This window comes from Alternaria hordeiaustralica (genome assembly GCF_023758085.1).
Source record: "Alternaria hordeiaustralica strain BMP 2776 chromosome Unknown scaffold_8, whole genome shotgun sequence".
Taxonomy (NCBI): Eukaryota; Fungi; Ascomycota; class Dothideomycetes; order Pleosporales; family Pleosporaceae; genus Alternaria; species Alternaria hordeiaustralica.
In genome coordinates, this window is record NW_026056780.1 from 662,945 (window position 1) to 686,200 (window position 23,256).

Below are 23,256 nucleotides of genomic sequence, written 5' to 3' on the forward strand. Positions count from 1 at the left end.
TTGTACAACCCATCATAATCATCGTGATATCATCAACACTACCACCAGTTTTACAACCCACAGTAAGTAGCATCCAAGCCTGTTAAACCCGCCGCACTGTCATAGTCACCCGGAATCATGATACCAGGATACAATCTATCGCTACCAGGCGTAGACCCATAATCACAAGCCCCAGTGCTGAACTCCTCACCACTAGTCAAGCTCTCATCGCTGAAGCTGAGTACGCTTTGAGGCGGTGGGGCTTCAGAGCTGTAGGCGCTCCAGTTCCAGACGTTTGGCGACCATGTCACGTTACTGTTGTCTGTGTTGGCGGATTGCGGGGCTACGTCGACGAGGGCGTCGGCTGGGGGCCCGCCGTAGATTGTATCGTATATGTTTGTTTGGCCGTTGTCTAGAGAGGAGAGGAGGCGCTCCCAGTCGGAGGTTGAGACTTCGGTTTTGATGCCTTGGTTGTTTTGGAGGGCGTAGCTGGCGAGTGGATCGTTGGCGAAGGAGAGGTAGTCGATGTTACGTTGCTGTTGCTGTTGCTGCTGCTGTTGTTGTTGCTGGTGCTGAGGAGTTGGCTGACTTGGGCGACGCTTGTTTGGCATCGAGAAGGATGCGCGATGTGACAGTGGGCTCAATGTTGGTTCTGAACGAGCGACAGGAGGCTCTGATCGAATGGATGACAAGCTTGTCAGCGAAGTGTTAGCATGCGCACCCACGCTGGGCGAGAGGGCAGGCAAAGTCGCGCGACGAGGCTCTTGGTCTTGTCGGGCATTTTTCATCATGCTGGGTGAGAAGCGAGCTGCAAGAGCCTTAAGCGACTTTTGGGTCGCACGGAAGGTATCCAGAGGCGCTCCCATGTGGCCTTCTGAGTTGTGTCGTGACAGAGGTGGGGCTGGCATTTGTTCCACCTGAGGAACAGCCACGATACCGCAGCCCACGCGACGGAACTCGGCATAGCCAGCAGCATTTCCACGCTCGAGCATGTCCATTACAGAACACACCAAACGGTTGCTGTCCTTGATCAACTTACCCTCGCGAGCTAGCGTCAAGGTCTGGAAGAGCAGGCCGAAGCCGGCTTGGACGAGAACCTCATTGCGATTGAGGCAGAACGAGAAGCTAAGCTTGCGCTCATCTAGGAGTTCGACAATCTGCACAATGTGCTTGCAGGCATCGCCAACGGCTACAACGGCCGACGAGCCCTTGTCGCCAAGATTAGCAACAACGGCTGGGCGGTATACAAGCGCCCTAATGTGGTGGTAGACGAGAGACTAGGCTTGTCAGCATTCGGTAGATGTACCAGGTATTGAAAGACATACCAAAACAGGTGATCTGCTGCTGGTGACGTTGGTACTTGGCTTGTCTTGCGCAAACGTCAGCTTGAGGTGAGGGGCGAGGTTAGCCTGCCAGTCTTCCAGCTCGTCGGAGAGCGACGCAATAGTGCGGAACGAAATGTCATGTGATGCCGATCCGGGGTAGAGCTCCGTCAGCACCTTGGACAGAATGCGCGACAGGCGGAACAGAGCCAGTGCGCTGGAAAGTTTGGTGTACTCGCCGGGCAGGGTCGGCAGGAACCCCTTCTCGGTGACGTATTCGTCATCGGCATCTACCGGATACTCGCAGTGCACATCTTCCTCTCGGATCAGCTTCGGTAGTCCGAGGTGTGCAGCGGAGAGACTAGGAGCGGTCAGTAAGTGTAACGGCGGGGTTCGGCCGAAGGCTACTTACCAGTCGACTGTGTACAGCGACCAGAACAGCTTCTTGCGCGTTTCGCTCGTCAGTGCATCGAGTGCGAAGCGCTTCTGGGATTGATGCAAGCCAAGACGTTGCGACAAGCCGACGGCCAAGCCCTTGTACTTGAGCACCCGCGAGTAATCAGCCCTCAGCAGGCAGAAGATCTGGGCAAGGACAAGGCACTGCAGCGTTGCGACGTCATTGTCCATCAAGAAGCTCTCGACAGCGCTCTGCCACTGGGCCTCGAACGACTCTACATCTTGACCGTCGCGTGGCTGGAGAAGTTAGCATTCTGCTAGACAGGAATGTGAGGTTTACATACGTCGCTTGACAGCGCGGCAATGCCAAAGACCAAGTTGAGTTGTGCAATCGACTTCTTGTCGCTCATGGTATCCGGGCTAGCCACATACTGCTCGTATAGTGACAAGAAGGTCGGGCGATGGAGAATCGGGAATAGAGGAGCCCATTCTTGGAAGAAGATGTTGATCATCTGATCTGAGACCAGACGAGGAGGGGCTTTGAATGAAACGATGCGCTTGGGGTGAGTCGCAGTCGGTCTTGCTCCAGCGCCGAAGAAGGCGCTCGAGTTGATGTCAGTAGATAGTCTGCCTGTCTCTTGAGCTTTCTGCTTGAACGCCTCTGTGAAGTGTTAGACGCGCTGCACGTCACTCGACAGAACGTGAATCTTACCAACAAGGGTTCGTCCACTCGAGCTGCCTACAAAATACGAATCCTTGTTCAGGTCGTCGAGCAGAAGCGGTGCCTGCTGCACCTTGAACGTCTCTTCCTTCTCTTGTGATTCTTCTCGCACGTCGGAAGAACCGGGAGAGTGTATGGATGGTCGTCTAGCGGTTGAAAATGCTGCCGGGGAACGCGCATGCATGCGTGATAGCATGTCAATCTTTTCGTCTTTCTCGTCAAGGAGATCCTTCAAGTCGCGAACCTCCGCCTCGAGTATGCGTACGCGTTCTTCCAGCGATTCTGTGTATCCTCTGGGGAATGCGCGTCGACTGAGCTTGTCGCTCGTCTTGCACTCGAATCCGACATTGGTGCATTGCGTGCAGCTGGGGCGGATGCCGTCGCATCGTATCTTCTTGGAGCGACATCGGTCGCAGGCTTGGGCGATGCGGCTCTGGCAGCTGGAGCCGACCTTGATGACTTTCATGGGGAGTATTCCGGGCATTTTGGCGTCGTTCGTTACGCGTCGTCGGTGGTGTCAGGTGGTATCCGTCCGAGGCCCAATGGGCGATCACTGATAGGTCGTGTCACGTTCTGTCATCCGCTGCTCCGGTACTCGAGAATCGTCCGTGTATCGTAGTTGAATTTTGAATACGTAGTCGCCAGGCGTATCACAACTTGAATGCACAAGAACAGAGCAAAACCAGTCAGGGCGAGTGCGCAAGTCAGACGGGCGAGGAGGGCTGGCGGAAGAATCGGGGACGGCGTGGCAGATGTAAGCTGCCACCTGCCACCCTGGCTTAGTCTTTCTCTGGGGAATTTGTGGGCGGCTGCGGGGCGACAGGCGCCATCCCACAAGGGATAGCACGAGCAGCACATCTTTCGCCGATACTTTCTCGTCCACGCCTGTTCACTAAACCTTAAAGCTGGCTTCTTCGCTACGATCAGCGCGCGGGACTCGTCTGCTTGTCAGAATTACGACGGCCTTTCTCGGCACTCCTCAGCAGCCTCTCACAACGGTGACTAGAGCTTTCTGCGGGGTGGTGGCTTCGACGACGGTGAACACCCACGCTCAGATCATGCGAGGACGTCGGCCCGATTGCTGTGATTGAGCCACCCATCACTCCCTCAATTGCAACCTGCCCTAGCCCTGTGCAGCGTCCGAAATATCGCGCCCTTCTTAACCGGATGGGTATCGTCTACAAGGGCTGCTAGCAGACAGCCATTCGCTAATAGCCGCAATATTGGCTGCCCGTGTGACTACAACTCATCAGCGCACTCTATGTGTCACATTCTAGAAGACAAAAGGATCATCGTCCCTGTCGACACGGAACGCGCAACCTGTATACTCTGTCATTACAGGCTTAAAAGGCGGTTGTATCGACCAGGGACGGATGATGCGAGTGCACTGAGTGGGCGGCGCGGCACGCCGCTTATCTCGACTAAGCCACATTGCGACCTGCAAATCAATTCTCCTAGACGGGAGCAATAGCATCCTCGCGTGTCTATGATGGCTATTTAGCCGGACCCTGCGTGTAAGGCTGAAAAAGCAATTGTTGGATGTCTCAATCATTAGACAGTGGCTGTTCGGCAGGGCGGCAGCGCGGCCATACGTGCCGTCCGTGCCACATTGTTCGTATAGAACATGACAAGAGTGTTGTTGTTGGTAAAGGGATACACGCATTTGACCGAACATGACCAGATATAACAATAGCTCCCACTGAAAGCAACATGTGCTCTGGCCGTAAGGCTGTTGTCAAAGATATAAATACCAACCTTCAGCTAGCGACCGTTACCACACGACAGCATTCTCCTGACTATAAGCAATTTACCACAGAGAAGCTGGACTGGCATTGTCCTACTCGAATCGAATTTCTGATACACATTCTCCATCGTCCTTGTCTTCGTATACCTCAGTGTTATCTGGATGCCGTTCCGACCACATCATACTAACAGCTTTGAGAACATCCTGTTTCCCGTAGCAAGTCAGATCAGGCCATCAATGACGACTTGAACAACCCACCCACTCCACGGCACGAATAGCCATCAAAAGAAGAATCGGTTGTCTTATCCTTCGTAATTAGTAACAGTTCATTCTTTCCTTTACGAGGTGTACTGTCATTTGCGAAAAGCTCGAGTTGATCTATCAGTTGCTTTGAGGTACAACAAGGTATCAAACAGTGTGGGATGCATGGTGGAGAGCCGATGCTTCTATTGATGTTCTACCGTAAACGTACTGCTACCCATGTTGCAGTAAATGCAGGGCGCGTGGGGCTCCACCACGTTATATGAGCTCGTCTATCTGGAGTGGGGTCTTGGGTTATCAGGAGAAATCCTCTTCTTCTTCGTCCTCTCCTCTCTTGTCCAAGCCTAGATAATGGACAACTGCTTCTGTGTCGAGGAGTTTGGCTTTCTGCTTGTCGTCAGTGCGGTTTCGGCGAGAAGATGCAGGAACAGTAATCTGGTAGTTTAGCAGCCTGACAGTCTGGGCTTTTAAGCGCATGCAACCAAATTTGGTGCGACGCCACACCACATAAACTATCGTCGAAGGACATGATGCGACACATGCCCTCTGGCGGTGTGAAGTCCGAAACATACTATGATGGAGCTCGCACTGCGGGGTATAGAGAGAAATTGGTCTTACCTGGCTGTCAAGAGTAGCAGCTGCACGCTTGAGCAAGTCTAGCTCCAAACTTCGGAGTCTCTCCGCAAGTCGCCACGGCATGTCCCGCATTGTACCCGTCCGTTTGGCACCCTCTGTTTCCGTGAGCAGCTCAATCTGCGCATCAACGCGATTTTGTAGGAGCACCGTCGCACGTAGCCGGAAGACGTCCCATAATGGATCTTGTTCAAGATTATCTCGGAGCTTCACAGTATCGAGTTCCTGCTCTTTCCAGAAAGATTGGATTTCTCTCTTGCCATCGGTGGTTTGTCTGACCTTGAAGTCTAGACCATCTTCTTCGTTGACTACGACGAGCCATATGAAGTCACTCTCCCAATCGATGGTACCGTTTTTCTCGAAGATGCGGAACCCCGGTGCAACCTTGGACACGTAGATCTTCGCAGGTCTGAGTGGGTCGTCGTCTGGGATATCGAGGTCTAGAAATACGACCTTTGCAGACGTCATGGCATCCTCGAGGAATCCGTACGAAAAGATGTTTTCGCATGCGCCTTTTTCGTCGCCGTATCTACGTTTGTGAGCGAGTCTCCTTCTATTCATCATGATGACCTACGTGATCGTTATCTCATCACCAGCTTTAACTTGTTTGCCCTCTCGAAGTAGTAATAGACCATTCCCGTTACCATCAGTCTCGTACAATGCGGCCGTCGCATCACCTGATGCATGGTTTGCCATGTCGACGCAGGGGACCATGCAGTCACCAGTACCGGGGAATTCCAAAGCTCTAGATCTGTACATGGCATCGACGCACATCCAGTCGTCGAAAGTCAACATACCATTTTCTTCATCCCACCAGTACTTTTTACACCAGCTGATAGACTCTGTAGCAGTGCGCAAGTTTTCGAATTCGCGCAATAAGCTGTTGAGCTTTGCGCTGACTGCAGGTTTGAGCGTGGTTCCAACGAGAAGCTCCTGTTCTTCCTCGCTCCAGAAAGTGGGTAGCAGCTCATCTGGAAGGAACTTGACGTATTCCGTAAGAGGATTGAGTACGCCAACGTCCTTTGTATCGGGGCAGCAGATGGTTGCTTGGACGAGTAGAAAAGTAAGAACGGCACCTCTTGTTGTCTGTTTCATGTTAGTGCCGGGCACATTTGCATTTCTTCTGGAATTGCCACACCCTTCCAAAATCTCCAAGAGCTTCGAGAAGTTCGCGTAGATGATGATCGGACTTTGCGATAAGTTCAATATTCTGACGAGAAATGATCAACTCCTTGGGCACGACGAGCAAAGGCTCAGCTTCGCCCCCTTGAAGCTTCTCGTCAGCAATGACTGTAGACCCTCTGTCCTCATAGCCTGGCAGCGGGCCTACTTTGACGCCGTTGAACTTGACCCCATTGAACGTTGCCCAGGTAGGTAAAACATCAATGGACTCTTTGAGCCACCCCTGGGTCCTGCCTCTTCGGATCATCGTAATATTGATGTGGTAGATGAGGCTTTACAGCGCACGGGCGCGGCCCACTGCTACTCTGCGACACACAGGTTTTGTGGGTCGCCAAGGATCCCGCCTCAAACAGCGACAACTCTGTGGAGTGTGTACGATGACAGCTGACTGTTGACAGTTGGAGTAGCAGATAAGAAACAACAACGGCTAGATGGCTGCATGCGGTGAGGACGATCGCGATGCCGACGGGCTCTAGTGCGGGTCGCGCAAATTATCCGCGATTACTGCAGCAATCGAGATGCAGGCTGCCTTTAGGAGTCCGTACACTGGACCCTGTGAGGTCATACAGACACGACGACAGCTGCAGGTCCAAAGCCTCGAGCTGCTGGTTCCCTAAGAGACGCAAACAAACAGAGTCGTAGCCGGCGGGACAAGAGATGCTGGCAAACGAAGAGATATGTCTCAGGACACCTATAGGCAGTGCGTCATGCAAACAGCAGGGAGGGCCTCACCAGTTGTTGTGTTGTTGTGGTGCTTGGGCCAAGACGTCTAGAGTTGTTATGATGGCGTTGCGGGCATCCCGAAACCATGGAGTGGAGCTAGCGGGCGAGTCCGTGCGTCTGTAAACAACAACAACATGGAGGATGTGCTTAAACCTCCAACCATCCGCCGTCACACATCTTTACAGTTATTCCTTACTCCGACCGCAGCAGGACACGCAGACGCAGACGGCACTTCCGCCACCAGCCATACCGACGACGCATCTTACCTTGCGCTGCGCTGCCGACATCGCTGCTCTCGTCCCAAGTCGGCATCTCGTCCTCGTCCTTCCCCAGCTGTAGTCAACACCTGCGGGTCGCACCTTCTTCTTCGCAATGGCTTCACCACGCGATCGAGTGGCCAAGATGTCGCGCGCATCCACCACCAGCTATGGTCAGGTGATCGAGGTGAGCACCACAACACACACCAAAACAAAGCGATGGCGGGACCCGTTCTGATCGATCTCCTAGTACATCCAAGACAGACTCTACCTGGCATCCTACACAAGCCCGCCCGATGCGAACACTCCGTTCCCGTACCCCAAGCAGAGCCAATCGCCCTCCAAGCGGTCGTCGCGCGCGCAAGTAGGTCCTACTGCCGCCGGCCCCAAGGCGCACCCTCCCGTCTACTTTAGTATCGACAAGACGCTCCTGTACAACGCCTTCCACGGCGACTTTGGCCCACTGCACATTGGCCACCTCTACCGGTTCGCGGTACAGCTGCACGAGGTTCTGGGCGATCCTCTCAATGAGGACCGCGCCGTGGTCTTCTGGAGCAGCGCCGACTCGAGGAGTGAGCTACTCCACATTCCTCGCTCAATAGCACCCGTTAACATGCCTAGGTCGCGCAAACGCTGCCTGCATTCTCGCATGCTACATGGTGCTCATCCAGTCATGGCCACCTCACCTTGCTCTGGCGCCCATTGCCCAGATGGACCCGCCGTGCATGCCCTTCCGCGACGCCGGCTACAGCCAGGCCGACTATGTTCTGAACATCCAGGACGTCATCTACGGTGTATGGAAGGCCAAGGAAGAGGGCCTCTGCGGTCTCAAGGACTTCAGCCTCGAGGAGTATGTCTACCGAACCACATCAATCGATGAATACTGACAGTTTTAGGTACGAGAAGTTTGAACGCGTAGACATGGGCGACTTCAACTGGGTCACCCCCAACTTCCTTGCCTTTGCCTCTCCCCAGCAACAACCCACACACGAGATCCCGACCTCATCACCCATGTACGCGACGCTTCCCTCCAACATCGCCGAGATCCAGCGATCTGGACTTCCTGGTCCCTTCAAGAACGTGCTCTCGCACTTTTGCGCGCGCAACGTTGGACTCGTTGTACGCCTCAACTCGGAACTGTACTCCTCTTCATACTTCACCAAGCTCGGCATCCAGCACTTGAACATGATCTTCGACGACGGAACTTGCCCACCGCTGTCTCTCGTACGCAAGTTCGTCAACCTCGCCCACGAGATGATCACAGTGCAGAAGCGCGGCATCGCAGTCCACTGCAAGGCTGGACTGGGACGAACTGGCTGCTTGATCGGCGCGTACCTGATCTACAAGCACGGCTTCACCGCCAACGAGATCATCGCATACATGCGCTTCATGCGCCCGGGCATGGTCGTTGGCCCCCAACAGCACTGGCTGCACCTGAACCAGGGTACTTTCCGAGAGTGGTGGTACGAGGACCAGTTCAAGGCAAAGTACGCGCAGACCGTGCCATCGACGCCTACCAAGTCACCGCATAAGCAGCGCCTTGCTAGCAACGGGCAAACCTTCACGCCGCCCAACGGATCGTCCAAGCGCGCTGCGCTCGGCGAGATCGAGTCGAACGAGCGAAGCAACTCGGGCCACATTGGCGTGTTGGAGGACAACCTGCCTGCGCCGACACCTGGACAACCGCGAAAGACTAGCAAACTTTACGGCAACGGCTCGCGGTCACCACAGCGCATCGACGAGAACGAGCCCTTCACCAGGTCGCACACAGAGGTCAGGGCGGACATTACACGCTTCGATGGCGAGTCAGACGAGGAGTTCCACCTGCGCCAGATTGCGCGACGCACATCATCGCGCTCTCCTCAGCGCTCGCCGACCCTCAAAGACAAGCAGCGCCGTGCTTTCAGCACCACGTCCGTCGTCCAAACATCAGTAACCCACACCTCTTTCGGCTTCGGTGAGGAGAGCGATCTCGAGAACACTGCGCCAGCTGGCATACGGCCAAAGACACCAAAGGAGAAGAGCGGCAGTGGCAGCATCAACATGGGCAAGATCCGATCGAGTCCCTCGCGCCGAAGCACCGACGGCAAGTCTGCTGTACGGAAAACCAGCGGTCGTGTTGGAAGCATGGGCAACGCCATCTCCCGCCCAAAGTCATGAGCATCGTCACTGGATTTTGCGTTTCTGATCCCGCATCTTCATTCCGGGAGTTCTAGCACGGCGTCTTGGGACACGACCTTCATCGTCACTTCGTTTCTCGTCTCAGTCAATTCTTCGTCGAACAGCATGCCATCGGGCTTGACGCTACACATGTCGTCTGCGGGCGGGCGTTTTTGGATCACTACAAAGAGTGCATAACGGAGTTGGATCATCATTCTGGGAGTTTACTGGGGGCGCATGGTGTGCTAATGTCTCTTTCTACTGTCTCATTACCCAGTCACTTGTTGCTGCATCTTTACTTTAGTCTTGTCCCTTTTCGCGGTAATCTGGCTGCGGATATGTTCATGACGTGTATGAGTTGATGACTACTTCTAATTGTCCAAAATCAATGGCATCTTCCTCTCAATCAAACTTGGCTTGTCTGATCAATTGTGACTGTGACTCTTGCTTTGCACTACTTTACAAAGGTCTAGTCTCGGATTTGGTTGACGAAAGATTGTGCTGCATACAAGTATCTATCCAACCCTAAGGATATGTTGCCCCGATATCAATCAAAATAATACATCCAAGCGTCGAAGACATTAGCTTTGCTAATTCTACTGAACCCTTGTATAGTTGGTTGTGGTGGCGGATAGGTGATCGGTCTCCAACCAAGAAAAAAGTTGCATCTCGCCATCAAACCAGCAAAATATTTCGTTCAAGTCAGTGTACACCACTGATCGTGAGCGACATACGATCAGCACGGGACTCGAACCCGCAACCTTGGCCTTGGGATATCTGTAGGAGATAGGAGGGCCACGCGCTACCATTGCGCCAACCGACCGGTTGCCATGAAGAGTTCTTGTGGTGGGAGATGTCTATGTAGCTGTTGAGCAACGAGACGAGTCTACCTGTCCCTGACCTCATGATCTATTTCTGGATTGTAGTAGCCTGGGCTGGTTGGATGTCTGTTGTGCTATAGCGGTGAAGTTTTTGCTGGACGATGTGGAGGGAGGTATGTAGGTGTGGGGATGGTTTGGCCGAGGTTTGTAGAACAGAGCCGAGATGCATACAGTAGTATATCCTAATTGAGCCCCTGAATGTGATCTATCTGATTCCAATTGTCACGAATGGGCATATATGCGACAGAACTCAGATTGAATGAGGAGGTTGTCGTTGACTTGCACGTACGCCTAGATAAGATTAGACGGCGATGACGCGATCGACAATTTTTGGTCAACCTAAACCCCTTGCAGCCAGGACAGTAAACAATCATGTAATACCAATTCCCTTACCCACACAACCTACCCATATAACAAGTACAAATAGTTACCGCCGTGCAGTTGAATTTTTAGAGTAATTTGTTGTGGATAATTATTGCTGCTGCCCGGCAAGCTTCGGCGACTTCCGTTCTGTGCACACAAGAACTTTGGAAATAGCAGCCAGGAAAGAACTGCGACCCCAAGAAGTAACTGAATATCAACGACCATGGTATGCAGCCAAGAGTTTTCGCTTAGTCTGGACTAAGTTGTGTCTCGAATACGTGGCTGACTGGGCTGGCTGCTGGTGTAGGTGCACGCCGACGCGTCCGATTTTGCCGATGGAATGAGTAAGAAGGAGGTTTATGAGCAAGTGCTTGAGCAGGCGAGGTCGCTTTTTGATGGGCAAAGGAATTGGGTAAGTGATGTCCAAGTCTTAAGGTTGAGGAGGATGAATAGGATTGCTAATATTGTGTAGGTCTGGTATGCTCCCACCCTTTCCAAACTTGCGACAAAAGTCCGGTCCTAACCAAGACTTTCAACAAACAGCAACTTCTCAAACACAGCATCCCTCCTCTGGCACGCGTACCACTCGCTGCCCTCCCCCTCCTCCTCCGTCAACTGGGCAGGTTTCTACTTCACTTCCCCAACAAATGCGTCGCAACTCCTGCTCGGCCCCTTCCAAGGCCAAGTAGCATGTCAGACCATTAATTTTGGCCGCGGTGTCTGCGGGACTGCGGCGAAAGAAGCAAAGACGCAGTTGGTGGCAGATGTAGAGATGTTTCCGGGGCATATTGCGTGTGATGGGAGGAGTAGGAGTGAGATTGTTGTTCCGGTTGTTAAGGATGGGAAGGTATGTTTTTTTCTAGCCATTGTGCTATAAAGAACATCGATTTGCTAATATAGATACAGGTTGTAGCGATCATTGATATAGATTGTGCGGAACTTGGTGGGTTTAATGAGGAGGATCAGGCGGCTTTGGAGGAGTTGGCGGAATTGTTGGCGCAGTCTTGTGATTTTTGAGGTACGGGTAAGATAGGATATGGGGATTGTCGATATGAGGTGGAGTGGCAAGAGATAGATGGGCACGATAGAGGGACTGGTAGAATTGGGTGCTACGGCACATGGGAACTGTAATTGCACTAAACGCGTTGAAGTAGATACAACGTGTCGAAGGACGCGACTTGGTGGAACATGGACTTGGAGGCGATTTCTGAAGGTCCGCTCCATGGACCACGGTGAAAGACCAGGACGCCGTGTGAATTTGCCATTCATAAAGCCCTCGCCTCTTCGTCAGTTCCTTATCATATACCAGTCCCGTGTCAACGAACCGCAGTCGCCTCCTTTCTGCATGAAAGTTTGCCTTTTCCTGCCATGTATGAAGAAACCTCCCCCAACATTTGACGCCCGCGTGTGGTACTAGCAAATTATCTTTTCATAAGGGCCATATCACGTCAGTGGTACCCTTCATCCATCTCGCATCCCATTTCAGACACCCATCTTCCTTGGACATCCCTGAAAATCTCTCCCATCTCCTTTTGTGTGGGATCCATATCTGGTCGGGTCGATTGCGGGATCTTACAAAAGACTACGCCCGACCCGCGTATACTGGAGTTGGGTCTCCATATCCAGCGAAGATTTCCGTCGCAACAGACATTGTTCATGTTCATGCCTGCACCCTTGTGCAACACGAAAGGTCTTATCCGTCCACTGAAGAGGAGTACCCATCTTTTGGGTCTTGGTAATGAGCCAGTCATCTCGGCATAGCTTGCCATCGTATCGGCTAATTCCGTTGTCGCGTGAATATATGGATGCGTTCGGAAGAGCTCGTAGGTGTTGGGCTCGTTGTGCAGGTGGATAGTGAGTGTGTCGAACCAGAACTCTCTGAATACGAGAAGTGGGTCGCGGCGGAGATAGAGCATATATGTATTCAACGTATGCCAACAAATAGTTAGGTTGCGCCAGCCGCAGAAAGAGTCAGGTGGAGTGTACACCATCTCCATTCCAGTGCTTTGGCGTGTAAGATCAGCTATTTCAGCAATAGCAGTAGCCATACGTTTGCAAATCTCTGGTTCGAGCTCATGTTGTATGGTCTTGCAGCTGCAGAGAAGGCCGGTAAACTGGGTTGGTGGACTATCGGATTTCAAAGGGATGATAGGTACAAGTTCGTCGTAGATACGCAAGCGCAATTCGCAAGGGAGCCTCAACAGAGGGCTGTCCTGGACCATGCTATCTTCCATGGCGCGTCGGAATGTTTGAAAGCAGGAAAGTAGTTCTAGAGACTACATCAAGATGATAACATGCAGAGGTGGTGAGCTGACGTCGATATAGCCTCCAGGGTGTTCAGGTCTTTCCTTGGTTGACGTGGAAGGAAGTTTGTCGATGTTGACGAGGCATCCGCCCCACTTTAACGGTATCACGTGCGGACCCGTTATTCGATCTCGCGCCCAGCCATCCAAAGCTGCCCGCTCTCCATACACCGGCGCAACACCACCATGCCGTCCTCGGACTACACAGCGGCCACAGGCGGCGCGCTGAAACTCAAAGGTGGCGGCGGCGTCGACAAAAAGAAGAAAAAGAAGAAGCCAAAGACGACCGAATCCACAAAACCCTCCGAAGACACGTCCACCAGCGTCGCGAAACGGTCGCCTACTGACGATAACGCGCGCAAATCACCCTCGGGTACACCCGGTCGCTCTATGTCACCCGAAACTGCAGAGCGATCAATACGCGAGGGCGGCGGCAGACAGAAGACAGAAGCGGAAAGACGGCATGACGAGATGCGACGGAAGAGAATGGAGGAGAGACTGAAGAAGGAGGGAGTAAAGACACACAAGGAGAAGGTGGAGGAACTCAACAAGTACCTGAGCGGACTGAGCGAGCACCACGACATGCCCAAGATCGGACCTGGCTAACGCGCCTGGGTGGTGGCTGGCTGCGACATCACGGCGGATATCTGCTGCACACGAAGGCATCTCAAAGACTCTCACGACGATGCGACGAATATCCGACAGATCAAAAACAACGAACCACTCCGAGAACGACATACCTTCATCTGCTACGCGTATGGACAGACCATGGGGAATGTCTGCGACTTTGTACCCGGCACAAGGACATAGTCAGGAGGATAGATGGATACCTTGTCGACGGTTCTTGATACTGTGTGTATAAATATCATGGAATTGTACACTCACGATCTGATACTTGTAACAGTCTTCTGAACCCTCCAAACGGGCAACGAATTGCAGACTTGTACTTTTGATCCACGGTGCCAAACACATAAGAGCTTTCTCTAAGCTTTGATAAGCTCGAATTCTTCCCTCTTGCGCCAGTGCAATGAATGTAGCACTTCATTCAAAGAGGGAAACTATAATCCCGGGGCTTACGTTGAAGTTGGGCTCACTACTTTCCGTGCTTCCACACTGATGTAAGCTGCAGACCTGTTCGGCTTTTCTCTGTGTGAGGTGGCAGCGGCTCCTCAATTTAACTAGTCAAGTCTGCAAGCATAAGCCAGGTACCGGTGGCTTTAACTGGGCGCATGCTTACCGCGTCTACGCGCCTGAAACATTCCAGAAAACATATCCATTGGATGTTGTGATCCGCTGTCAGCCTTGTCGGTGCACAAAGCCTCATGAGGGCACAACTCTTAGGCTCTCGAGATGGTCACATGTGCAAGTATCACGCCTCGAGTACACCCACCTGCCAAAAAGACACCCAAAAGACCGCATGGGATGACGCTCGGGTCAGCTCAGAGCACTCCGGTCTTCGTGCTTCCAAATCGGTGCATGTCATTGGAGGAACGAGAGTCTTGTGCCATCAGTCGGAACCAGTATACGAATCGCCACGGTTATCTGCAGGCTGACGACTCCAATCAAACCCTTGCACGCAGTCTGGCGACACATCTGGCCGAGTAGATTGCGCAAATTGTCTGTGCAGTGACTGCATCAGTGCGGGAGGGGCGGGGGCGTTCTCGCACAGAACGCACGTCTTGTTCCCGCCATTCGTGGAAGCCCATCGCGAAAGTCGTGGTCCAGAGCCATCTCGCGCTTCTCATCCCACTGAAGACGAGACGGAATGCGCGAACGCGTAGTGACAGCGATACCACCGCAGTAGGTCCGCGCGCTAGAATGTGTTCTAGAAAGGCGTGCAATTCGCACGACTCCCGATGCATCACCCCTAGTAAGCCCACGATAGTGGAAACTGTTCTGATGGGTTGTAGCTTGGATCCACCTGCCGAGAATGCTTAGCGCGAGCTAGGGCGCCCGATAGCTGCTTGCTTCAGCGCCATTGAGGCTTGTCTCAATGCCAAATCGCACCTTAAGCGAGTTGGAACGCCCGGCGCCCCATCCTGCGGTCGCGTGCTGGTCGAAGGCGCCTCGGTGTATCGAGAGGTTTGCTTGACAATACTCTGTACAAACAGTATCTGCGACGTGTGAACAGCAAAGAGAAAAGGCTGGTCGTTGTACGATAATTCGCAAGCAGGCATGCATGCCGTGCATAAGCTGTACCCCTCTTTGAGTAGACAAGGCTTGTATCGAAGCTTGTCACTCCAACGTCTACCCCAGTACAGCGATTCCATCCTTATCAGCCCCGGGCGAGGTTAAGGCGATTCAAGGCGGCATAGCCCATACCGAACGGCGACACCGTCTGCATCTTAATCGTATCATTCGCTCCCAATCACACCATTGACCAGTAGGCTTTCCAGACCACACCGGAGCTGCGCCGCGACTAGTCTGCAGAATGTCAGTCGCCGCTGGGGTCCAGCCCATGCTCTGCTTTTGCGAGCGGTTCCCGGGTGCTGGGACGAGGGTGCTGCGAAGTTGAGAAGGGAATCCTCGCAGGCGCGTGGGTATAAAGGCCGTTTCGTACCCCCATTCACCCGGCTTGCAAGGCTATCTTCTCTCGCGCCTCTACCCTTCTTGTGCTCTCCTGGGTTCTTTATCCCTGGTAGACTCAGGCTCAGTCTTCCACTTCGCTGAGTATACCTCTTGGTGTTCTTATTTCCCTGTCGCCCGATATGTCGGTCAACGACTACGAAAAGCAGCAGTATGTCGCGGGCGAGAGTCCGTCTGACCATGCTGTGGGCGATGTCCACGACATCAAGGACCACGCCCTTAATGAGGCTGCTGGTGTCTACGGTTCCGCTCAGAAAGCCGAGGACTACGGCTATGTTCAGAGAGGTCTCAAGTCGCGCCATATCCAGTTCATCGCGCTCGGAGGTACCATCGGTACTGGTCTGTTCCTCGGTATTGCCAGTGCTTTCGCCAATGCCGGTCCCGTCTCTGTCCTCCTTGGTTATACCATCACGGGTGTCGCCGTCTTCGGCATGATGCAGTGTCTTGGAGAGATGGCCACATGGCTCCCGCTTCCCGGTGCTATCCCGCAGTACGCTGCTCGCTATGCGGACCCCGCTCTTGGTTTTGCCGTCGGTTGGAACAACTGGTACAACAGCTCCATTACACTCTGCGCCGAGATCTCTGCTGCCGCTCTCTTGATCAACTTCTGGGACCAGGAAGAGAAGTAAGTATAACGGTCCAATCGAGTCCCAACCCTTGCTGACTCCAGTCAGGTACAATCCTGCGATATGGATCTCCATCATCATCGTCATCATCGTCTTTCTGAACATCTTCGCCGTCTCGATTTACGGAGAAGCCGAGTTCATCTTTGCATCCATCAAGATCATAACAATCATTGGACTGCTTCTTGCCGGTCTAGTCATTATGCTCGGTGGAGGTCCTGACCATGACAGGCGAGGATTCCGCTATTGGAAGGAAGGTGCGATGAAGGAGTACGTGGGCACTGGGAATACGGGTCGCTTCACGGGTCTCTGGTCTACACTTGTCAACGCAGCATTCTCGTATGGTGGTGTTGAGATGGTTGCAGTCGCTGCCGGTGAAGCCGCCGACCCCCGCAGGAACAGTAAGTAACGTCTTGTCTCGACTCTTTATATAACGATTACTGACCTTGCATCTCTCTAGTTCCCAAAGCCGTTCGCCGTGTCTTCTGGCGTATCCTGTTCTTCTACGTCCTGGGATCGTTCATCATCGGTACCTGTATCAGCTCAAACGACCCTCAGCTCACCGACGAGAACGCCAAGGGTGCTCAGTCATCCCCCTGGGTCATCGCCATGAAGAACGCAGGCATCCCTGTCCTCCCCCACATCGTCAACGCTGTCATCCTGACATCCGCAACCTCATCTGGCAACGCTTTCCTGTACACCGGATCGCGCTATCTCTTCAGTATCGCACAGAACGGCCAAGCCCCACAGTTCCTCCTCAGGTGTAACAAGAAGGGTGTCCCTGTCTACGCTGTTGCAGTCACAGCCTCAATCTCGCTACTCACATACATGAGTGTCAGCGCTGGTGCCAACAAGGTATTCGGATGGTTCCAGAACTTGACCACCATCGCGTCGCTCTTTACTTGGTGTACCATCACCTACACATACACACGCTTCCGCAAGGCATGCATTGCCCAGAACGTCGACCGCAGCACCATGGTCTTCGCTAGCAAGTGGCAGCCATACGTTGCCTGGACTGCCTTCGCTTACTTCGCCCTCATTATCCTCTTCAACGGCTTCAAGGTCTTCACAACCACTCCTTGGGGACCTGATGAGCTGACGAGCTTCTTCACTGCCTACATCGGCGTTGCCATCTTCGGTCTTCTTTATGCTTTCTGGAAGATCTTCAAGCGGACCAAGATGGTCAACCCGGCCGAGGCAGATATCTGGAGCGGCAAGGCGGCGCTTGATGCGGAGGTTTGGCCTGAGCAGATCCCGCGCAATGCGCTTGAGAAGTTCTGGTTCTGGCTTTGCTAGATGGGTGGCGGTGGTATTCGCTTGGGTGGTGTCTTTGCCTTGTCGAAATCGGTGTATAGAAAGGACATGTTTGTAGCGACTATTATTTTGAATGAATCGTATGAACAACTATATCGTTTTGAGAAATGAGGAGAGCTCAACAGTAGTTTTTGTGATCTGAATTACTATACACCCAAGGCGCTAGTCGCGCCCTACGCTGACGAAGGTTTGCCGTCGGGCAAGGCGTGGTGCGCCTTAACCAAATACGCGGGGCGCGATTCTCTCCACAGCGCAGGACTTTCAACCCCGGCTGCTATGAACTGCTTCTTCGAGATAATACTCTGGCGCTGTGTTGACGGATTTGATGCTCGCCCGGCATATCTCCGTCGTATTGCTTTGCTGCCAATCGCATGCAATGTCGTCACGAGGCACCGTTTAATTGACCAATATTCCGATCCATGCGACAAGTATTGGGGTGCCTGAACGCGTATGCAGTGTATTCATAGGTACTTCCAGCTCATGTCGCAATGTCGTAGATGCCTTGGGTGCTTGCACACTCTCGTGCGACAGTCGTACATAGAGTGTAGTCTTTCGATACAACCTTGGAACAGTCCAAAGGTACGGACAGCGAGTTTCCTAGGGATTGCTCCGAGACGCTAGAGCGGAGATCGTGTGTCGCGCATTGCGGGCTCAATATTTAGCCACAAGTCATCCACTAGACCCACAGGTTTGCCTGATTGGTGCTTCGCGTGTCAGACCCTGTCGCGCGACCTTCGATCAACGGCTTCCTAGGCATCCACGTTCGTCATACATCGACTTTACTGACACCAGCGGACCGAGTACTCAAAGTTTGTCGCACACAATCAGTGACCGTCATTCTCCACTCCAGCGCGTGTCTCCGACAGGCCCTCACAGGATCTACCGGCAATTGCATGCGCTAGTCGATCTTCCATTGATTACAAACATGGAATTGCGCAGTTAGCAACGTCGAAATCGGATCAAAGACGTTATGCGTGCGCATTTCAAGACGACAGTCATCCGAATATACCAACCTACTACAAGCGGCAACTTTGCCGACGTCAACCAGAATGTCGGGCCTTGGAGATGACACCAAATCACAGACGCTCTGGACTATGAACAACCAACTCGTCAATAGCCCAGACGCGGAACAACCCCGGAAGTCTCAAGACCAGCCATTAAACCGCGCTTGTGAAGCATGCCGCATTTCCAAAGTCCGATGTCTTATGAACCCGGACACAAGCTCGACGCAGTGCCAGCGATGCGCCAAGGCGAACAGAACGTGTGTTTTCGCGCCGCCGGCTAAGAGAAGACAGAGAAAGAGAACAGACGTGAGAGTCACGGAGTTGGAGAAAGAGATACAGCAGATGCGAAGTCTTCTGAAGACCAACGCCAGATCATCGAACGATGTTAGCGAACAGGAATCCGGCGATGAGGACTCGGACGATCAAGGCCATGTGAGAAAGAAGGAGACGCCTCCTAGCGTATCGAGTCGCCCGAGTGTCACAACATCAGCGTCAATGGTCACAGCACCAATCACAAAAGCCCCTACTGTCGACTCTACGTCTACTGGCGCGCCGACAGACTTCCTGGGGTCTTCTGATAACGACATTATAGATCGTGGTGTCATCTCGGAAGATCTCGCAGTCGAGCTCCTGAGCATATGGCGCACCGAGCTCGTCGCTGCATGTCCAGGCATCACGATCCCCAAACAATGGGACGTGTTCGATCTCCGAGCAAACAAGCCTGCGCTCTTCCACGCAATCATGGCCGCGGCTGCGCACTCGAAAGGTTCTGCCCTGTCTGACAGACTACATGAAGAAACCGTCCTTCTCTACGCACGTTCCGCCTTCATCAAAGGCGAGAAGTCGGTTCAAGCTATTCAGGCGCTCATCGTCACAGTCACGTACTACTCACCATCGAAAACACCAGGCCAGCTGCAAATCTATCAGTGGGTCAACATGGCCGCGTCGATGGCTCTGGAGTTGGGCTTGACATCCAAACCTAGAACGCACGAGCAACTCCCCAAACGTGCGATTCGGTCGCTCCAGAAGATTTCTTCGCCCGAGGAGTTGCTCGAGCACTGCCGCACTATCCTCTTACTCTACATCATCAGCGCAGGCTTCTCGATGCGACTCAAACGACCTAACATACTGCTATTCAACAGTTGGATGGAAGAGTGCTTCAACATACTGGAAAAGTCGAAGCTCTTGGACGATAAGAGAATAGTGGCGTGGTTGAAACTCCAGAGGATAGCCGACGAGGCAAATACGGCCTTTGGCTTCGACGATGCTAGCACAAGCTTCAGTCTCTCGGAGTTGCGAATGCAAATCATACTGCGAATCTTCGATCGGCGGATGCAAGACTGGAGAAAAGGGATTCCAGACGACGTCATGACGCTGAACTTACAGATAGAGTACTACTCCGACATGTTATCGATGTGGGAATTCGGTATGGACGGAGGTCGCTACGACGGTAAGTCTTCAAGTACAAATCACATCTACCCCATCTAACACTCTGCCAGTCATCGAATTCCGCAACCGCCACATCACCCTCCCCGCCCTAGACGACGACTGCGTGCAACCCGAATCCCTCCTCTCGCGCTCCGCCCTCCAAATCAACGCAACCACAAAATGCATCTCCGCCGCCCACACCATCCTCGACTTCTTCATCGCCGTTCCCGTCGACAAACTGCGCAAATCTCCAAACGCCCTCTACGTCCGCGCCGTCTACTCACTCGTCACCCTCATGAAAGCAGAATACGCCGTTGGCACCGACGCGGAAATGGGCGAGCTGCTCGAAAGCCAGAGCCTCAAAGTGAGTTACTATCTTGACACTGTGCTGGATAAGACGAATGAAGCGGGTGGACCCCAAGAGTGTAGAGTCCGGGTGCCGAGTCATTGGAACTTTCTGCTACATGAAAAGTTGAAGAGTTGGTGGGATGAATATCAGGTGTGGAGGAAGGAGGGGAGACATCTCAAGAGGAGGAAGAAGGTAGGGGGTGGAGATGAGATGAAGACAGCAAGCGGGAATCAGACACCTGCGTTTGCGGAGCAGAATGTGCAGGTCGCGAATACATCTGCGTCTGCTTCTGCGTCTACGATCGATCCAAGTCAGGTTGCGGCACAGCAGCAGCAGCAACATCAACCTGCTCCTCCTTCTCTACCGACATCGTCTTTCGCTCTGGGTAACGCGTATCCCACACCCACGCCATGGAATGCGAACGACATGGCTATTGATCCACAGCCGATCAGTGATCAAACGGCTTTCACGACGGATATGGGCGACTTCTCCGCGGCGTTTCAAAACGGCGATTTGTATCTGTGGAATGATATGACGGCGGATAATTTCGGGGGATGGGTTCCACAGGGGGGATCGTATGGTGGCGGCGCAGGATTCGGAGGGATGAACGGGGGTATGTTCTGAGCATATTAATTTCATCGTGAATATTGAGGTCTTCTTCGCAAATGTGATTGTATTCCATGCAGATACCGTCTGAAGTACATCATTCATGACACATATAGTCACCCTATCTACAATTTCTTCAACCCGCCCTCAACCCACTCAATGACTTTCTCCAGTAACCCAACATCAGCCTTGGCCTGCTCCAGCGCCTCTTCACCCTCAACAACAAGTGCGCCACCACCCGATGACAGCTCCTTCTGAAACCGCGCCGCTGTCTGCTTCAGCACATCTAGATATTGCGACTGAATGCTATGATTGCTGTTCAACTCCTTGATACCAAGCGTCTCGTGTAGATGCTTCGCCTGGAGTAGCAGATAGTAGAAATTGAGTGCTGCAACGTAGAAACCAAGTTCTTGGCGAAATTGCATCCATGACTCTTCTAAGACAGCATCGGTGGCAAATTGCTTGGTGAGATCAGGCCAGAGGAAGGGCGCAACGGTAGATAGAGCGACTGGCGTGGCGAAGATGTTGGTTTCTTCGTGCTCGTCGTCTGCGGATTGAGGACGCGGCGCGTTGGCCTCGAGGGTCTCGCCTTTGAGCCACGATACTGCGCTTGCTTTGAGGTTCTCGTACGGACAGTGCTCTAGCGTATCACGGATGAAGGTTAAGCGAACGAGATCGTGGGGATGTGAGCGCAAGACTGTTGTAGTGAGGTAATGCGCATGGCCGCGTAGGCTCGGGGACGGCGAGTTTGCGGAGATGAGCGAGATTGTTTGCAGGTATTGGGCGAATGACTCGTCGTCTTTGGGCTCGCCGATGTTGTTCTTTTCGAGTGCGATGAGACCAAATGTAAGAACTGTGTCGAGCAGTGCTTCAGGCTCCATACCGACGGTCTGTTGCCCGAGAGTTCCAATGAAGTTGCTGAGTATCGTGGCGTGTCCTGGGAAAATGGCAATTGACAATGACTCGTCTTGCTTGGCTGAAGCATACAGTTCCTGTTTGACGTTTTGCGCAGCGATAAGTAGAAGAGCGCCTGTTCGTGAGAGCGGTATATCGGCAGCCGTGGCTGGTGGCTCATCTTCTGTTCCTGGAATACCTCGCTTCTCATCCTCCGTATCCATCACAGTCCGAAGAAGCTCCTTATACTTCAACCCAAGATCCTGAGTCAAGGCTACAACCTGTCCAAGAATCGCAACCCTAGAGGTCAGATCCTCTTCTTCTGCGAACCTATCCGCATATTTCTTGTAGTTGGGCTTGTTCGGTATCCGCTGGGGCTCGTACCGTTCCATCAGTCTGCTTGCCCACGCCAGGCCTGGAACGTCGTCGTCTGATGTCAGTGACAAGACGTAATCCTCGAGGATATGCGTGAGGAATGACTGGAGTAGGCGATTGACAAGATCGTTCTCCTCATTGCTCGGCGCGTCGCTCTGTGCCTCCGGATCTGGCTCCGACTGATTGGTGTTTACACGTAGCAGATTTCCGCTGCTTCGTCTCGATGGCAAATGCGGCCTCTTAGTGCCGGAAAGCGTCTTGACAAACTTGACAGCGGATAGGGTGAGGTCTTCAATGTGCGTGTTGGCCCTGTTGTATGCAAGCAGTGCAGCCTGCAGACTGGTAGAGAGGAACCGGCTTGGATATTTCGTCTTGACCCGTCGATGTAGCGTTGCAAGTATAGTCAAGAGGACCTCGAACTTTAGTACCGGAAGTGGCGGGACTACGGCTGGTTGGAACGCAGGACTTGTGCTCGATTCGCCCATTCCGACTTCTGCCGCTTTCTTGCTTCCGCTGGGGTCTGCATCATCTTCTTCGTCGTCGGTGTGATCGTGTGGTTCTTCAAATTCCAGTAGCCGCAGCGCTTCTGTCACTTTCAAAACACACTCTCGTGGGTTACCTTTGGCGGCGATGTCTTGCAAACAATCTTCCGATAGCGGGAGCAACGGAAGGAGCAGATGTATCAAATCCCAGCCGATAGTCGCAGTAAGCTCTGCATCTTGAAGAACCTCGTGTAGGACCGGCAAGTTCTCCTCGGACAAGTTGTATTCAATAATAGTAAGATAGGTGATGGGATCGGTAACCGGCGGACGTGAGGCTAGAAGCGGATGCTCGTCCTTCTGGGCAGGGACCTGGATCTCGGCCATGACTCGTGCTCTTGCTCGTACGTCCGGGCAGCGTATACTGGATGGCAAGTAAAGTCGAAGCGAGCAGAAAGTGATCGAGAGTAGGGCGGCGGTGGAAACTGGGATGTTGAGGGTGAATGTACCTAGAAATGTTGGATTGGGGCTGGGCCCTGACGCAATGCCTACCAGCCCACCACTAGATTCGCGTGCACGCTAGTCCCCGCTTCCGCCAAGACGATCGCTCCTGCCAAAGTTCACCGCGGAGGCGCCTTGTAGCTCTCACACGACGAATCGCATCCACGACAGA

The 23,256-nt window shown here is 53.1% G+C and overlaps 7 protein-coding genes and 1 non-coding gene across 8 annotated transcripts; 4 read left to right on the forward strand and 4 right to left on the reverse strand.

Moving 5' to 3' along the window:
* Positions 1–50: 50 nt before the first annotated feature.
* J4E84_005077 (uncharacterized protein) lies at positions 51–2,902 on the reverse strand (the record flags this gene model as incomplete). Its single annotated transcript, XM_049387677.1, has 5 exons — positions 51–1,256; positions 1,305–1,662; positions 1,714–1,994; positions 2,042–2,358; positions 2,410–2,902. 5 exons carry the CDS (start codon positions 2,900–2,902, stop codon positions 51–53), a joined length of 2,655 nt encoding a protein of 884 aa, XP_049244655.1.
* A 1,818-nt stretch (positions 2,903–4,720) lies between these two features.
* J4E84_005078 (uncharacterized protein) lies at positions 4,721–6,485 on the reverse strand (the record flags this gene model as incomplete). The annotated part of the gene is made up of 4 exons (XM_049387678.1): positions 4,721–4,810; positions 5,042–5,585; positions 5,631–6,142; positions 6,195–6,485. 4 exons carry the CDS (start codon positions 6,483–6,485, stop codon positions 4,721–4,723), a joined length of 1,437 nt encoding a protein of 478 aa, XP_049244656.1.
* Positions 6,486–7,363: 878 nt separating this feature from the next.
* Positions 7,364–9,378, forward strand: J4E84_005079 (uncharacterized protein; the record flags this gene model as incomplete). Its single annotated transcript, XM_049387679.1, has 4 exons — positions 7,364–7,405; positions 7,469–7,790; positions 7,840–8,068; positions 8,115–9,378. 4 exons carry the CDS (start codon positions 7,364–7,366, stop codon positions 9,376–9,378), a joined length of 1,857 nt encoding a protein of 618 aa, XP_049244657.1.
* Positions 9,379–10,111: 733 nt separating this feature from the next.
* On the reverse strand, positions 10,112–10,201 carry J4E84_005080. The gene has a single exon. It is a non-coding gene; the product is annotated as a tRNA-Arg (tRNA).
* A 2,910-nt stretch (positions 10,202–13,111) lies between these two features.
* Positions 13,112–13,531, forward strand: J4E84_005081 (uncharacterized protein; the record flags this gene model as incomplete). The annotated part of the gene is made up of 1 exon (XM_049387680.1): positions 13,112–13,531. The coding sequence occupies one exon, from the start codon at positions 13,112–13,114 to the stop codon at positions 13,529–13,531; it is 420 nt and encodes a 139-aa protein (XP_049244658.1).
* Positions 13,532–15,633: 2,102 nt separating this feature from the next.
* J4E84_005082 (uncharacterized protein) lies at positions 15,634–17,430 on the forward strand (the record flags this gene model as incomplete). Its single annotated transcript, XM_049387681.1, has 3 exons — positions 15,634–16,136; positions 16,186–16,535; positions 16,595–17,430. The coding sequence occupies 3 exons, from the start codon at positions 15,634–15,636 to the stop codon at positions 17,428–17,430; spliced, it is 1,689 nt and encodes a 562-aa protein (XP_049244659.1).
* Positions 17,431–18,497: 1,067 nt separating this feature from the next.
* Positions 18,498–20,348, forward strand: J4E84_005083 (uncharacterized protein; the record flags this gene model as incomplete). Its single annotated transcript, XM_049387682.1, has 3 exons — positions 18,498–19,902; positions 19,952–20,244; positions 20,310–20,348. The coding sequence occupies 3 exons, from the start codon at positions 18,498–18,500 to the stop codon at positions 20,346–20,348; spliced, it is 1,737 nt and encodes a 578-aa protein (XP_049244660.1).
* A 612-nt stretch (positions 20,349–20,960) lies between these two features.
* J4E84_005084 (uncharacterized protein) lies at positions 20,961–22,970 on the reverse strand (the record flags this gene model as incomplete). Its single annotated transcript, XM_049387683.1, has 1 exon — positions 20,961–22,970. The coding sequence occupies one exon, from the start codon at positions 22,968–22,970 to the stop codon at positions 20,961–20,963; it is 2,010 nt and encodes a 669-aa protein (XP_049244661.1).
* Between the last annotated feature and the right edge of the window lie 286 nt (positions 22,971–23,256).